At 43.4% G+C, this 14974-nt stretch overlaps 1 protein-coding gene across 1 annotated transcript in view; it reads left to right on the top strand.

The window, feature by feature from the left end:
- The window catches only part of GAD2 (glutamate decarboxylase 2), a 77668-nt gene that overhangs the window by 11484 nt on the left and 51210 nt on the right, over nucleotides 1–14974 (top strand). The window contains exons 7-8 of the mRNA XM_021687153.1: nucleotides 1476–1591; nucleotides 12794–12873. Coding sequence (XP_021542828.1) covers nucleotides 1476–1591; nucleotides 12794–12873 — 196 coding nt within the window. The remainder of the gene's footprint in view (nucleotides 1–1475; nucleotides 1592–12793; nucleotides 12874–14974) is intronic.

The raw sequence follows: 14974 nt of genomic DNA, 5'->3' as shown, positions 1-14974 counted from the left end.
TCCTTTAAAAGCTGGTCCCTTGCCCGGCAGCATCCTACACCCTCAGCCCTTTTAGACAAGGTGTTTGCTCAGAGCAGGCCTGACCTGGATTCCTCTTGCCCCATGTCTCTGGGGGTCAGAAGAGGTAGCAATTGCCCTTATTCAGACTGATGACAGAACCGGGATCTGGATAGTTACTGCTCTGGGCCAGGCTGCTTGCTTGCGTCGGAGCCCAGGGAGAATGAGGCAAAAGTCATGGCCCTGTGGGGGCCATTCAGTTTGGTACAAAGAGCCCTCTGCTCCTCAGCCACCCAAAGGGAAGGGAACTCTCAAACACTCACATCATGGCAGAGCCCAGTATGTCCCCTATGGGAAAGGAAGAGATAGTGGCTTCACTCTGCCGCATGACGTCACAGCTTCCATTCCAACATCCCCATTTGCATGCACAACAACTGTCTTCTTCTTGTATTGCAAAAATCCTGAGCTTTCCAACAATCTTGGGGGAAATCTCACTTTTCTTTGCTTGTCAAATGAGACCTTACTTATAAGATACAAATATTATGGTATGAAATCCTTGACAATCTTAGGATGACCCAGAAAAAGCAATTCAACATAGAATTAAAATTCCCTTAGTTTTGTGTTTTCCTATCATTATGAAATAAGATTTTTGTTCAGCTATTACAATTGTATTTCTATGAAGTCTTTGAGGGGGAAGAACTGTTCTGGGGAAATTCACAGATGAGTATGATGAAATGGGCTTGGATGTTTATCCTCATTCTTTTTTTTTTTAATTTTTTTATTGTTATGTTAATCCCCATACATTACATCATTAGTTTTAGATGTAGTGTTCCATGATTCATCGTTTGTGCGTAACACCCAGGGCTCCATGCAGAACGTGCCCTCCTCAATACCCACCACCCGGCTAACCCATCCTCCCACCCCCCTCCCCTCTAGAACCCTCAGTTTGTTTTTCAGAGTCCATCGTCTCTCATTCTATAAGAATTGTGGATTAACAGTCCACACCATGAGCTACAACGGATTTGTCTTAGTGTGAGTGCAAGGCATTGCCTGAGTTGAAATGAAAAGAAATGTTTTCTCCATCAGGAGATAAGTAGGATTTCCACAAGCCTAATGAAGAATGACCACGTCCGCATGGTGGGAAGGAAGGCAACAATTTCTCAGTTCTTAAGAACCTCTTCAAAGGACTCCCAGCAAGAGCAGAATCAATTGGCAGTTCTGTTTAGTCGCAGATTTGGGATGTGAAGGGGTAGCATATGTCCTATGGTTGGGCCCAATGCTCCTTTTTCTAGACCCTCTTAGGCTGAAGATTCAGTCTGAGTTTGAGGATTCAGATCAAAGGATAACCAATAAATATGGCCTTCTCCCATGTCCAAGGAGGATTCTAGGTCAATGGAAATAAGGAATGTTGCTTGCATGTGAAATGATGTTGACAATGACTAGAAAAGGTCACTGTGTGTTGCTGTTACTTTCTTTAGGTGGTGCTATATCTAACATGTATGCCATGCTGATTGCACGCTTTAAGATGTTCCCAGAAGTCAAGGAAAAAGGAATGGCTGCTGTTCCCAGGCTCATTGCCTTCACATCAGAGCATGTATGTGTTTCTATTCTTTCCAAGTTTAAGGTTATAGTCTGTAAAGCCCAAGCTGAAGGAGTCATATTTGGAAATGCTTTATCCCCAGAAGGTAGATACTTCTTGGGAGAGAATGAGGGGAGAGAACAAGTGTGTGGTACAATGGGGTGAACCCCTTTCTCTTTGAAATGTAGGAAAAACCCCAAAGAGGAAGCAGAATGCTTCTAGAAACTTCTAGTTTCTACACGTAATTTTTCTGTAATAATGTTGTGTGTTGGAGGAAGGAGGAGAGGAGAGGCCAGAGTGACTATGAACTCATTTGGACAATTGTTGCTGTGCCTACATAATTCAAACCTCTGGAGTGTTCTACTGATACCACCTGTTTGTATGAAAATTCTTTTTTTTTTTTAAAGATTTTATTTATTCATTTGACAGAGAGAGATAGCAAGGGCAGGAACACAAGCAAGGGGAGTGGGAGAGGGAGAAGCAGGCTTCCCACCGAGCAGGGAGCCCGATGTGGGGCTCGATCCCAGGACCCCGGGATCATGACCTGAGCCGAAGGCAGACGCTTAATGACTGAGCCACCCAGGTGCCCCCTGTATGAAAATTCTGATCAGAGATTCTACCCTAATGGTGCCTTGAACCATTTAATGCTTATCTTTGGTGGACTTAAGCAGAGGTTTTATCACTGTAGAGAAATGGCCTAGTGGTCATATCTGTCATATCTGATCTTTGGGTCAGTTCTGTCTCAGCCAATCACAGCCTCCTGCGTCCTGCTAGGCTCCATCCAGGCAGGACGCTGAGACCTGGGTCTTCCTAGCTGAATGCCACAGCATAGTACTTCACATTCTTTCCATGGCTTTCAAAGAGTTAATGCCATTCTCCCTACCATCACAGACACATTGAAAAAAGTGGCCCACCCTGTTGACATAAATTAAGCTAAACAGCTTCCTTCTGCTAGGCCTTCAGCTTTCCTTCCTGTGCAGGGACAGAGCCACACACAAGCTCGAAGCCACTTTGTAGCTCTTTGAGCAACATCTTGGTTCCAAATTCTCCCACCACAGACCCTGCAGTAAACCAGAGGCTGTTCTTGACAGGCGTTAGTAAGCATTACCTGCCATTGGAATTCCTAAGATTTTTCCTTCACAACCTGTGCCTCAGAATAGCCTAGGGTCTGGGAAACAGTTGCCTCAAAGAAGATCAAGAAGCCCTGTGATGGTGGGGGAAATAGGAGCTGGGGAGGGTTGAGGGGTCTATAGGGAAATGAGGGACTCCTGTAAAGAGACATCAGTGGGGAGAGGCAGGGAGTTATAGTGGGAGTCGAGGCACATCTCCTATGGAACTTTTCTTTTTCTGCTTTAAGTGATGTGTGTGCGTGTTCATAGCAAGGAAGCAAAGGGTAAGTACAAAGAAGCCAGTGACTGCCATTCACAACCATAGCAGTAGCCATGGAATCAAAGAAACTAGCGATTTATGTTAACAAATGATCTTCAGTATCATTTTTAGACATGTTTTACCATTTTCTTTTGTTTTGTTTCTTTGCCCTTCCTCAACTTACAGAGGTCAAATTTAGCAGAGAATTTCACAGGCTGAAATTACCTGCCTTTGCTTTCCTATTTGCTACTTTCCTATTGTATTCCTATTGCTACTAAAAAAATTACGACAAACTTAATGGATTAAACCAATATAAATTTATTACCTTACAGTTCGGGAGGTCAGAAATCTATAATGGGTCAGGCAATGCTGTGTTGCTTTGGAGATGGTAGGGGAGAATCCATTTCCTTGCCTTTTCTAGCTTCTAGATGCCACCTGCCTTCCTTGATTCATGGCCCCTTCTTCCAACTTCAAAACCAGTAGAAGAACATCTTCAAATCTCTCTCTCTTTCTCTGACCTCTGCTTCTGTCGCCACATCTCCTTCCGTGGCTCTGACTCTCTTCCCTACCCCTTTTCCACAAGGACACTTGTGATGACATTGGGTCCACCCAGATAACACAGGACAATCTCCCATCTCAAGACCCTTAGCTTAATCACATCTGCAAAGTCCCTTTTGCCATGTAAGGTAACATATTCTTAGGTTTCAAGGATTAGGTTGTGAACATCTTTGCGGGAAGGGCATTATTCAACCTATTAAGCCTAGTACCCCATCCCATGAGATAATTTTCATTTCGCAGCTTCTCCAAGGATAGAAAACCATGATATAATTTTTTTCAATTACTATTTCACTATACTATTGTACCCCTAAATAGCTAAACGTTACTCTATTCTCAATCTCAAGAAGCTCGGACGATCTTATATTAGGCATTTTCTTTTGGCTTCCAAGCTGTTTGCACAACCTGAAGTGAGGTTGGTCGACCAGAAAGCTGCCCTGTGCTCTCTGGTTTCTGTGTGGATTTCTTGGCTCAAGCTTCATGGAAATTGACTTAACCTTGCCCACAAAGCCCAGGTCATGTGGTCTGAGAATAATTTTTCTATGCCTTCTCTTCTTGATATAGCAAACTTAGAGTCTAATTTTTGACTTCTAAGTGATAGAAAGGTGACTCAGCTATATAACAACCATTTGATTCTTCCTCCTCCTTCTTGTACCTCGATCCATGCACATAATTATGAAAGAACATTTGAATTATGAACCTTTCCTAAAATACCAATTGGTTCTAATGCTACACCTATTTTTTGACAGATGAACTCTTTTTCTAATGTATAATATCTTATATCTGATAACTGTTTGACTCTTTCCAACACACGTCCAATATACAGTAGCTCATCTGATTCTCACTACATTCTTGTAGGACAGGCAGAGCAGAGATTGTTATTAGCATTTCTTCAACGAAGAGGCTATAGGTAGAGCCAGGATTAAATGGGTTTCCTGATTCCCAAGCCAATGAGGTCTCTGCCCCGACTATCAAAGTAGAAACCAGATCAAAAGATTCAGTGACATTTTGTACACCAGAGCTCATCAATTAATTTAACATTTTATACCTTCCCAAGTAAAATTGCCACCAAGATCTTTTCTCTTAATGTGACTGTCATGCTAAATTATTACTCCCCTCACTAAAAAAAAAAAAAAAAAAAAAAAGTCCTTATTATCTCATAGGGCTGGGCTGGAGGGGATTTTAGAGCTCATTTAAAGCACTCCTATGTCCCACTGAACACTTGATACAAACCATTCTGGACAGATGAACTCTTAAAGTAGCCCTGCCCGTGAAGCTTCGGATTAAGAGGTAACATGATCCCTGTATCTAGTTCCTTCTGGACCCTAGACCTCAGGGCCATTCCATTCCATTCATCACTTAGTGTCGTTCCTTCCAGTTTCAGGCCAGGCCATATATTCCCTTAGTCTTTTCAAGTTTTGCAATCACCTTGTCTCCACCAGCCCCAGAAATAGATCTCCACCAGCTGAAAACGGAAGATTACCAAGTCATGTCTCAAATGCCTTTTCTCCAGGCCAAACAATTTCCATCTTTGCATGGAGGTTTCTTTCCTGAGTCCCTTGACCTGCAGAGAGAAACAGCAGTGGAAGAGCTGCTTTATGAATCTAATGGAGAGAGGAGGGGCCAAAGGCTTTGGCAGAAGCGGCTTCAACTTTTGTCTCTCTCAATGCTCTTTGAGAGTTTCCAAGGCCCAAGACTTTTGAGAATCAAATGAGAGCCTTATAAGACACTCACCTCAGCTCCTGGGATGTAGGAAACTCTACATAAATATTAGGTGACTTAAAAAAAAAAAACCCCACAACCTTATTTATAGGTGAGGAACCCAAGTCCCAGAGGGGGAGATGTTTTGCCCAGGGTTTCCAGCCAGTCAGTGGCAGAGTCAGATCTAGAGCCTCGGTTTCCTGACAATCGCAACACTGCTTTTTCAACTGCTGGGTTGGATGACCTCTACACCACTCTAGCTGGCTGCTCTAAATTCACTTGTAGCATCGTCTCTCAAATCTTATTTTCCCCATATTGTTATTCTAGTGCTAATTTAATTTCCTGATTTATTGAGCCAGGTCAAGTTACTATCCTTTCTTCTAGTCTGAGCACTGAGTTTAAAACTTGACATGCGTGGGGCCATAGGGTTGGAAATGACATTGAGAAACTCTCTTCCAGCAAGCAGCCAGAAACATCACACATTGAGGAAGGGAAGGGTCCTCTTTTGTTTACTAAATGGCCCTCACTGTCTCTGTTGCACCCGCAAAGCTACCCATCTCTTTTCTGGCCACCAACTCAGACAAGAAGTTTCCCTTTGTTGATAAGGAGGGCAAGCTATTACATTTTTCTGTTGTTCAAAGCCAACTCTTTTCTTGAAATTTTGAATAGGACTAAATTAAACAAATAATATTGCTATGAAGAACATTAGAAGAAGTAAATGTATCACTGAGTTGAAACAAGAGACAGCATTTAAGCTCTGAGTAAAGAGTTCCAAGACTATTTTCCTCCCCAGGACGGAAGCACAAAAATCTCAGAATTGGAAAGGATCTTAAAGATTGTCCGTTCCATACTCATTCTTTGCTGGAATCTCATCCTCGTCACCAATCTTCAGTGATAGAAAATCTTGGCAAAAATTAATCTGATGAGTTTAAGGTCCTTTCTTGAAAATAGGTTTAGAGGGAGGTTAAGACTCTAGCTGAATAATTCACATCTCTACCCCTGAATCCTTTGAAAGCCCAAACAAGCTCCATTCCAAATTCCTCTTATTTCCTTGTGTGCAACAAGCTCTTCCAGAAATAGTCTCAGTGAAACAGCATATTTGCATCTAGGAAAAATGCTCTTCATAATCAGAACAGGTAGTGGGATCTTTTAGGCAAATCAGCACAACTCACTCCACTCTTTACAGCCAGTCACCAATGTTCTGCCGAGGTCCTCATGGCCTCAGCCCACATACACGGAAGATGATTCTCCCAATTGTTTAGAGAGATGGTTTTCACATCACAACACTATATGAGAGGCTTCAATTCCAAAAACAGATGTCCTTTGTGTCTAAAAACCAAAACAAAAAACTAACAGTGACCCAGGCAGCTCCCGTGTAATGCTTTCCATTAGACAGAAGCTTAGCCTGACAGAGCTTCAGTAAGTGAAATTGTGAGCTAAATGCAGGTTCCCTTTAGCCTCTGCATTCCTACCTCATCTTCATTTCAGGGCCCTCATCACCCCCGTGTTATTTTCTCTCTCTATTCAATCCCATCAAGACCTACTCTCAGGAAAGAGCCTGAGAGCCCTGTAAATTATGGGGAAAAACCAAAGTGTTACCTCTCTTGGGGGCATTTCCATGGCAATAGGAGACAAAGGAAGGCACAGTGCAGCCATGGGGTAGTGGGATGTGCTCTTTAGACCTTCTTCATTCACTCAGTGCACAATGTGCCAGGCATTGCCTCAGGCATTGGGCAGACAACAGTGAACAGAACAGACCCAGTGCCTGCTCTCAAGAGGCATATATTGTACTGTGGGGGAAGGAAAGAACAGGGGTCTGGAAGGGACAGTCACTCTTCTCAGTGCCCCTGAGACCACACTGAGTGATCACTATAACTGAATTCATGCTCAGTGCTGATGTTCACATTTGTCACCAGATTTCATCCTTGGATCTCTTTTCATGTCAACTTAATCTTGGTACACAACATTCTTTTAGCACTTACTTAGAGCACAAGCTCACAATGGGTGAGTGATAAGGTAGCAGCCTCCCAGAAATGCCTTGCATGCAGATCCATATCACGTCAGTATCACATGGAGTCTCTGAGAACATGGTTTGGTGGTCCCCTGGCCTCCAAATCATTATAATTAGAAATCAATGAAGTGGTCTCACAGAGTACCAGCTTCTTTGTAAGTCAGATGCTTTAGAAAGCAGAATGCTCTTTTAAGGCCACTTGATGAATAAAAGCAAGGACAAGGACTACCAGTGTGTCTAAGGCAGAAAAAGTCATCAGTTTCATCAAATCTCAGGCTGTATAGAGAGCAAACCAATGGATGTGTGGGAGAATTGTGGAGAAGGGGAAGACTGTTAGTCCTATAATCGCTGAGTGGGGCGGGGTGTCCAAAGCATGTGGAGGGGTCAAAGAAGCAGATTTCAGCTCATTCACCGGTTGGGCTTTATGACCTATTTGTTGGGGGTCCTGATGTGTAAGGCCCCCCCATGCACCTCTGTTCTGTGTCTCCACACACACTTCATTCACTCCATTCACAAAGGGGTTCAAGTCCAAGAACAATCAATAGACCTTAGGGCTAGAAGATAGAGCTTTTGACAGAAAGTCAGAGAGTTAAGAGCTGAGATTTCCAACTTAGTGTGCCTTTTTCTTTCTTCATTTGAAGTTATGAGTTGCTTCTTCCCCAAAGCAGCTGATCTGGCTAGAAAGACCCATAGCTGCTTCCTACTTGGGAAGGACCCCATCTTGAGCCTTTTAGGGTGGGTGCTAAGAAGATCTCTTGACTTGCTTTTAGAATGGGCTTTAGATTAGAGGTGTTGGGGTCTCTTTAGCCCACCATTGTCTGGCTCCAGTTACCAAAGCCACACCTCAGTATTGGGATTTGTGGCCAGAGATTTATGGCAATAAGTAGTGGACATTTTTCTGGACTTTTTCTCCAAGCATATGGTCAAATTCAATCAATATTTGCTAAACCAACCACCAAAGTCCTTGTCCTCATGCAACCTGGCTTCTAGTAGGGGACAGATAGTAAAATAAATATTTAATGTCACATGCTGACAAGAGAATGGGATAATAGTGGGCTCTGTTTGACAAGATAGTCATAAAAGGTCTCTGTGGAGGTGATATGTAACAGAGACCTACATCAAATGAGGGAGGGAGCCATATAAATATCCGAGGGAAGGATTTTCCAAGAAATGGAATAGCAAATACAAAGACTGAGAGGCAAGAACAAATTTAGCAAGCTCACAGAAGACCGGGAAGTCCAGTACCATCAGGTAGAGAGAGCAAGAGGAGGGGAGGCAGGAGACGAGGTAGGGGAGGTAGCTGGGGACTGAGGGCTGTTTAATAATCTTTGTGTCCCCAGCTTAGTAGAGGCTTTCCCTGAAGCCCTGTGGTCCACTAGGCAGTTGAACCTGAGTCTCAGTTAAATATCTGGATGTGACCAACAATGGCTGGAAATAGTTAATGCGGCTTTCCAAACTGCTTATCTAAATTGCAGTACAGGAAGAGAAAGCAGCATGTCAAGAGACTGAAGTGGTTTGTCTCAGAGCTTTCCACCACTCCTCTTATTCTCCCACCATCCCTAAAGACAAGAAAGATTTATTGTCCCCATTACAGAAGGAAGGAGCTGATGCGCACCCTAGTCATAGGGCTGGATGGAATGAAGGAGCTCATGCCCTTGCCTCAGCCTATGGGCACTCATTCTCACGCATTTTTACTCTGGGTAATCTCATCCTACCCAAGCCCAGAAAGCCTGCTTATTTTTTAATTACAATTATTGTATAACTATAAAACCCCATGGTTATTTACACATATTTCAAATGTCAGCTCAATCATGTAGACTGTATCTAGATTACTTATGATATTTTTAAAAAGATCGAGAAATTAATCTTCCATCAACCTCGAATTTTTTGTTTAGTAAAAAATAAAAATCAGATGGGTTTTAACATCTGTTACCCAAATAGAAATACAATTTAGTTCTAAATAAGGACTGGATTCTATCAAGTCTATTATTTTTCCAAAATCAGGGTGGAGGAGATACAGGGGATATATTCATTAACTCATTCCCCAGCCATTTTTTTAAAAGATTTTATTTATTTGACAGAGAGAGAGAGAGCACAAGCAGGGGGAGTGGGAGAGGGAGAAGCAGGCTCCCTACTAAGCAGGTGAGGGGCTCGATCTCAGGATCTTGGGATCACGACCTGAGCCTAAGGCAGAGGTTTAACCGACTGAGCCACCAGGCGCCCCCCATCCCTCAGCCATTCTATTGATGAATGACTGATCATTACAAGAGCCTTGATGATTTGGGGACACATCTGAATCACTGTAGCCTTCAATTTTTGTTCATAGATTTACCTTCTGAAGCCACCCTTCTGAAGCCATCGATCCTTTTTCTCTCACCTTGACACCACATGTCCCTGTTGCCCTCTGCTCATGAACAAGCATCCTCTGAGCTCTCTCCAGACGCCTGGTTTCCAGGCTCCTCACCTTCCAGCCTGCTGTGGTTCATCAACAAGTAGTTCCATTAAACGTGGTGCCAAGGATTAAAAATGATTCCCCATGTGCTGTCTCACCAGCACGGAAATGTGCTATTGAAGCTATTTTCACTGTTTCTTCCTCATTAGGTAGTCTTTTTTTTGCTCTCAGGCTCCTTGCTTACCATGGTCCCTTGCTATTTGTGGATAACATCTAGTGATTTCCCTGCTCCTTTTCCTAAAAATGTAAACAGGCTCAGTGTTCGGTCCCTAATCTTCTTTTTTCATGCCTCATATCACCTTTGTTCCCCATATCGAAGCTTTCTTTTTAGGCATGTGTTCTTTAAGTGTGTGGCATTTGCTACAGTGATCAATTATCCTAGGTAATTGCTCCTCATTTGAGCATCCCTATTCTTTCTCATTAAAGACCAGACAAGACTACTTCCTCTCATTGACCAGGTGCACCAGATCTCTTACTTTGCCCCAATTTACCATGTGGCAGTTTAATACTCTCAAAGGTTTAGGAAAACAAAAACAGAAACAGAAGTAAAACCAAGGAATCACAGAAGTAGTAATTGTGAAGGTTTATTTTGCACACACCAAAAAAAAGACAGTTTGCAAACCGGGAGTACTCAAACCAAAACGTGGGATGAGACTCAGAGGATATTGTTATAAAGCAGCTTAGAGATCACAGAGGCAGGGACTGTTTATTCTTCACAGTGTTTGGTAACAATATTAGAATTTTCTTCAATGATAGAGAATTGGTTAGTGGTTGCATCCTATCAATTTGGGGGAAGAATTTAAGTTTCAGTTATGATTTTCAGAGGCATAAGCTAGATGTGACCCAGGTCGTCAGCCTATTTTGTCATGCAAAATAAGCTAAATTAAGCTTTGCTTGTATGACTAAACTGGTTTTTGTCTGGCTCAGGACATTTTCAAGTCTGGTCTCCATGTGTTTGATTTTAACAGTGCTTTCGAGCTCATTCACTGAGGGGCCTAATTTGAGTAGCTTTGCTTGCTCAGTGGACAGCTGGCTCCTCTGTTCTGTGCCCTCCCTGCAGTAACAGACTGCTGTTTTCCTCTGAGCGGCTTCTTCTGGGGGCCACCCAGGGATCTGCTAACCATGCAAGAGAGAACACTTTTTTGTTTTGTTTGGGAGCGTCATGCATCTTTACAAACCCAGTTAAGCTTTCTCTCCTAGTTTCCAGGTATCTTGGTAACGATGGTCTACTTTGTCTTTCTGAGGTTGTAAAAGGAGGCTAATGGCCCCTTCTCATTACATCTCAGCTCCACTGGGCCTTTTAAACTCCTCCAGTCGGTGCCTCATGTATTGGTTCACATTATTTGCCGCTGTTATAAATGTGATTTCTTCTTGCTTATCAGACACACGCCCTAAAAATACATGTGTTAACAGTTCCTGTGCTGCATGTTTAAGAATTCAGATGAGTCAAAAGTGGGCATTCAGGGAGAATACACTCTGGAACGCTAACTTAAAATTCCAGTCAGCAATCCTTTGGAGATGTAAATTGAGGAAGCAGCCCTCCTTTTGGACAGCTTAATGATCTGTAGTTAATAGTAAGAGGCTGCTGGGCAGATGCCATACAGCTGGGCTTACGTTAGCCTCTCTCAGCTCTCCAAATTGCCCCGTGATTACAGCCATTGAGATTCAGAATCCTACCCGGGATCAATAACCAAAAGCACAAAGATCTGACGGTGGCTTGTCAGTGTGGCTTTTCTCTGCACACCGTCCTGCCCAAGCCGGCGACTGACCCTTTCTCCCTGGTCCTGCCTCAGGCTGAGCTGTCGCCTGCACGAGAACTAGAGAACTAGCTCCCCAACAAGTCTGGGATGAAGAGTGCTGGACTGAAGGCCAACTTCTTCTTTTACTTGAGTGCACACAATTTCATTAAACTTGACAGAGACTGAGTGTCATCTCTTGGTAGGAAAATATAAGCCTGGAAACCATACAGTCATAGTTCCTGGAGGCAGTTGGCTTGTTTTTATGCCTTATATGTAAAATTGGTTTGGATTACTGTGTGTTGAGGTGGCAGGTCCATTTACAATTCCCAGGGTCTTGTTATTTTCACTCAGAAACTCAAGTGAATTCAACAACCACCACCACAAAACAACCCATTCAAAAATGGGCAAAGGACTTGTAGAGACATTTCTTTAAAGATGATGTACAAAGGGCCGATAGGCACGTAAAAGGATACTCAACGTCACTAATCATTAGGGAAATACAAATCGAAATCATAATGAAGTATCGCCCCACCCCCATTTGAATGACTAGTATCAAAAAGCAGAAAATAACCACTATTGACAAGGTTGTGGAGAAATTGGAACCATCATGCACTGCTGGTGGGGACACAAAAAGGTGCAGCTGCTGTGGGGAAACAGGATGGCAAGTCATCAAAAAGAGAATGACCATATGACCTAGCAATTCCATTTCTGGGGATACACCCAAAAAAGAATTGAAAGCAGGGCTCGAGAAGATATTTGTACACCCACTTTCCTAGCACCACTATCCCTCATGGCCAAAAGGTGGAAGCAACTCAAGTATCCATTGATGGATGAATGGAAATGTAGGGTATACCTACAGTGAATAGGATTCAGCCTTAAAAAGGAAGGGAATTGTGATACAGGCTACATGGATGAGCCTCAGGGACACTATGCTGAGTGAAATAAACCAGTCACAAAACAACAAATACTATATGGTCCCACTTACATGAGGCACCTAACGTCATCAAATGCACAGACAGAAAATAGAATGGTGGCTGCCAGGGGCTGAGGGAGGGAGGAATGAAGAGTTATCACTCAATGGATACAGAATTTCCCTTCTGCAACACGAAAAGAGTTCCAGAGATGGATGGTGGTGAGGGTTGCACAGCTATGTGAATGTACTTAAGGCCATCGAACTGTACACTTAAAAGTGGTTAAGGTGGCAAATCCTGTTACGTGGATTTTACCACAGTTAAAAAAAAACAAAGCTCAACTGAAGGATGCCATATTCTCTCAGCAATCCACGCTGTTGAGGGAGATTAGAAATTAAAGGAGGAAAAAAACAAGCTGAGGGAATAGATCTTGAATTTATGTACAACTAATTACAAATATGCTTTTTTTTTTTTTTACAGAGTCATTTTTCTCTCAAGAAGGGAGCTGCAGCTTTGGGGATTGGAACAGACAGCGTGATTCTGATTAAATGTGATGAGAGGTGAGCGTGCATCTGCAACCCTTCACTGGTTGGCAGTTTGCAACTTCCACACATGTATCTTTCAGTCCAAACGCAGGCATTGACTGTGGGGTGGGGGGCAAAACCACCTCCATCTCAGCTTGCTGTTCACTGTTTCTTTTTCACGTGGGCTCTTGCTTGGAGTCCTGGGACATTGTTCCTCAATGCCATGGAGCCTTCCATGGCCCTTGACTGAATTGGCACCTTTGTTAAATCAATCAAAATATTCTGCACCAAGGAGGTGCAGAAGGGCATTCATCACCTGGGCACTTAAGCACAAGCCAGCAGTTTGAGTATTGATTTATGGAGGTGTCATCGTTCTAGGCGCCATGGATTGTGCGAGCTTGATGGACTGATTACAGAAGGGGGGACAGTTTAGTGAGCAGGAAGTAAATAATGCCCCCAGCAATTTGTCCACTTTGTGCTGGAACCAAAGAGCTCTCTTAGGGAAAATCCCTGCCTTAATAGGCACCCAAACCTCATAGGTACTCTGGGAATAGGTGTAGGATTAAAAAGCATTTCCAGCATATCCATGTAAATTTTCACTAGCCTATAGGTCTGGAACCGATAAGAAATTAAATTTAGTCTCTAAAGAATTGAGTAAGAAATTTCACTAAATTAAAAGGGAGCTACTCAATTAACCATTTTTTTCATATGTATTTATTAGACAGACTTCATGTTTGCCCACCATATCGTGAGGCTCCAGAAAAGCATAGGGCATCATCATCCCGATTCCCTGACAGTCTATGATCTAAGGGAGATAGGATAACACCAGAAGGAGACAGTTATAGGGTTGAATCGTGTGGCACAGAGTACCTGTTCCGTATATTGGTAAGGCTTGGAAGGCTCCACGCAGCAAGCAAGACTTGTGCTCTCAAAGATTTTCACAGTGAAGGATGAACTGAATGGATGGAGGGGAAGTGGGGGGCCATTACAGAGGACGGAACACCACAAGCAAAGCCCCAGAAGTAGGAGTGAGCATGTGGAGCTCCAGAGAGGAAAGGGACCTGAGCAGGGCTATCAAGGAGGAACGGTCATGGCAAACCTGGTGGGCCATGTGGGATTTTGAAAGCTCAACAAAACACACTGATTAATGACGCATCTCTCTCTGGGAGGGAAAATCACAAGGGATTGCCGCTTTCTTGTCCACGCCTTTACATCTTGCCTGACCTGATCTGGTTGTTTACAAGGAACACATGCTACTTTTACAATCAGAAAGAAAAAGTTACGTTTTCTTTTTCCTTGTTGTGGGGGGAGGACACTAAACTTAGCACTTGAGCTTGATACATCAGCAATCAAGGTCACCTGAAAGCATTTTTATCCGAGAAGGGCATGAGAGAAACCATCCTTCAGGAAGCAAGGTGAGGAGAGACCTGGGTCAGTGAGGCTGGGCGTGAGGCTCTAGCAATAGGATGGGTGGGAAATTAGAAGGACTGGAGCAAAGCAGGCATATTTTGAAGAAGGAACTGCTTTTATTTTTAAGACTACCAGTCTACAAAAATTGCTAACAGGGAATAAAGGTTTAGGTGACTTTAGCATTGTTCTTAATCTGTAGCCACATCTTATAAGGAGCCTAGAATTCGGGGAAGGACAGTCTAGACAGACCCTGTTAGCTGATCTACTCCGTCTTCTAATCTAGCCTGGTTAGCAGGTGTTCTTGACCTTGAAGCCCAGTGGGTGAGGGATGACCTGGGAGAATAGAGGGTACCTCGAGGCATCAATATTGCTGCTTCTACTCCTGTGAAAATGTTGTAACGATGCAAGTGGCCTTGGGATGAGCCCACCCAACCAGCCAGCCAGGCATTCCTGGGAGCTGAAGGCTGGCCTGAGGACTGCTGACTGTCTGAGGCAGGATCATGCTCCCAAGGAAAGTGCAGGCCTGGAAGAAGGAAAGGCAAGAGGAAAAGCAAAAAAGTGACAGGACCAGGGAGCACAGAAGAGGTTGCAAGGGAACAGATGCCAAAAGATGTCTGTTGTTCACCAGCAGCAGAGAAAGGAGCAGAAAGCAGAGAATGCTGGGAAACCAATGGGGTCTCGAATCAGTGACTAGCCACATCACCTCAAATTTTTAGGTCAAAGAATT

Source organism: Neomonachus schauinslandi, chromosome 5, assembly GCF_002201575.2.
Source record: "Neomonachus schauinslandi chromosome 5, ASM220157v2, whole genome shotgun sequence".
Taxonomy (NCBI): Eukaryota; Metazoa; Chordata; class Mammalia; order Carnivora; family Phocidae; genus Neomonachus; species Neomonachus schauinslandi.
The sequence above is the reverse complement of the archived record's forward strand: the minus strand, read 5'-3'. Positions and strand labels throughout refer to the sequence as shown.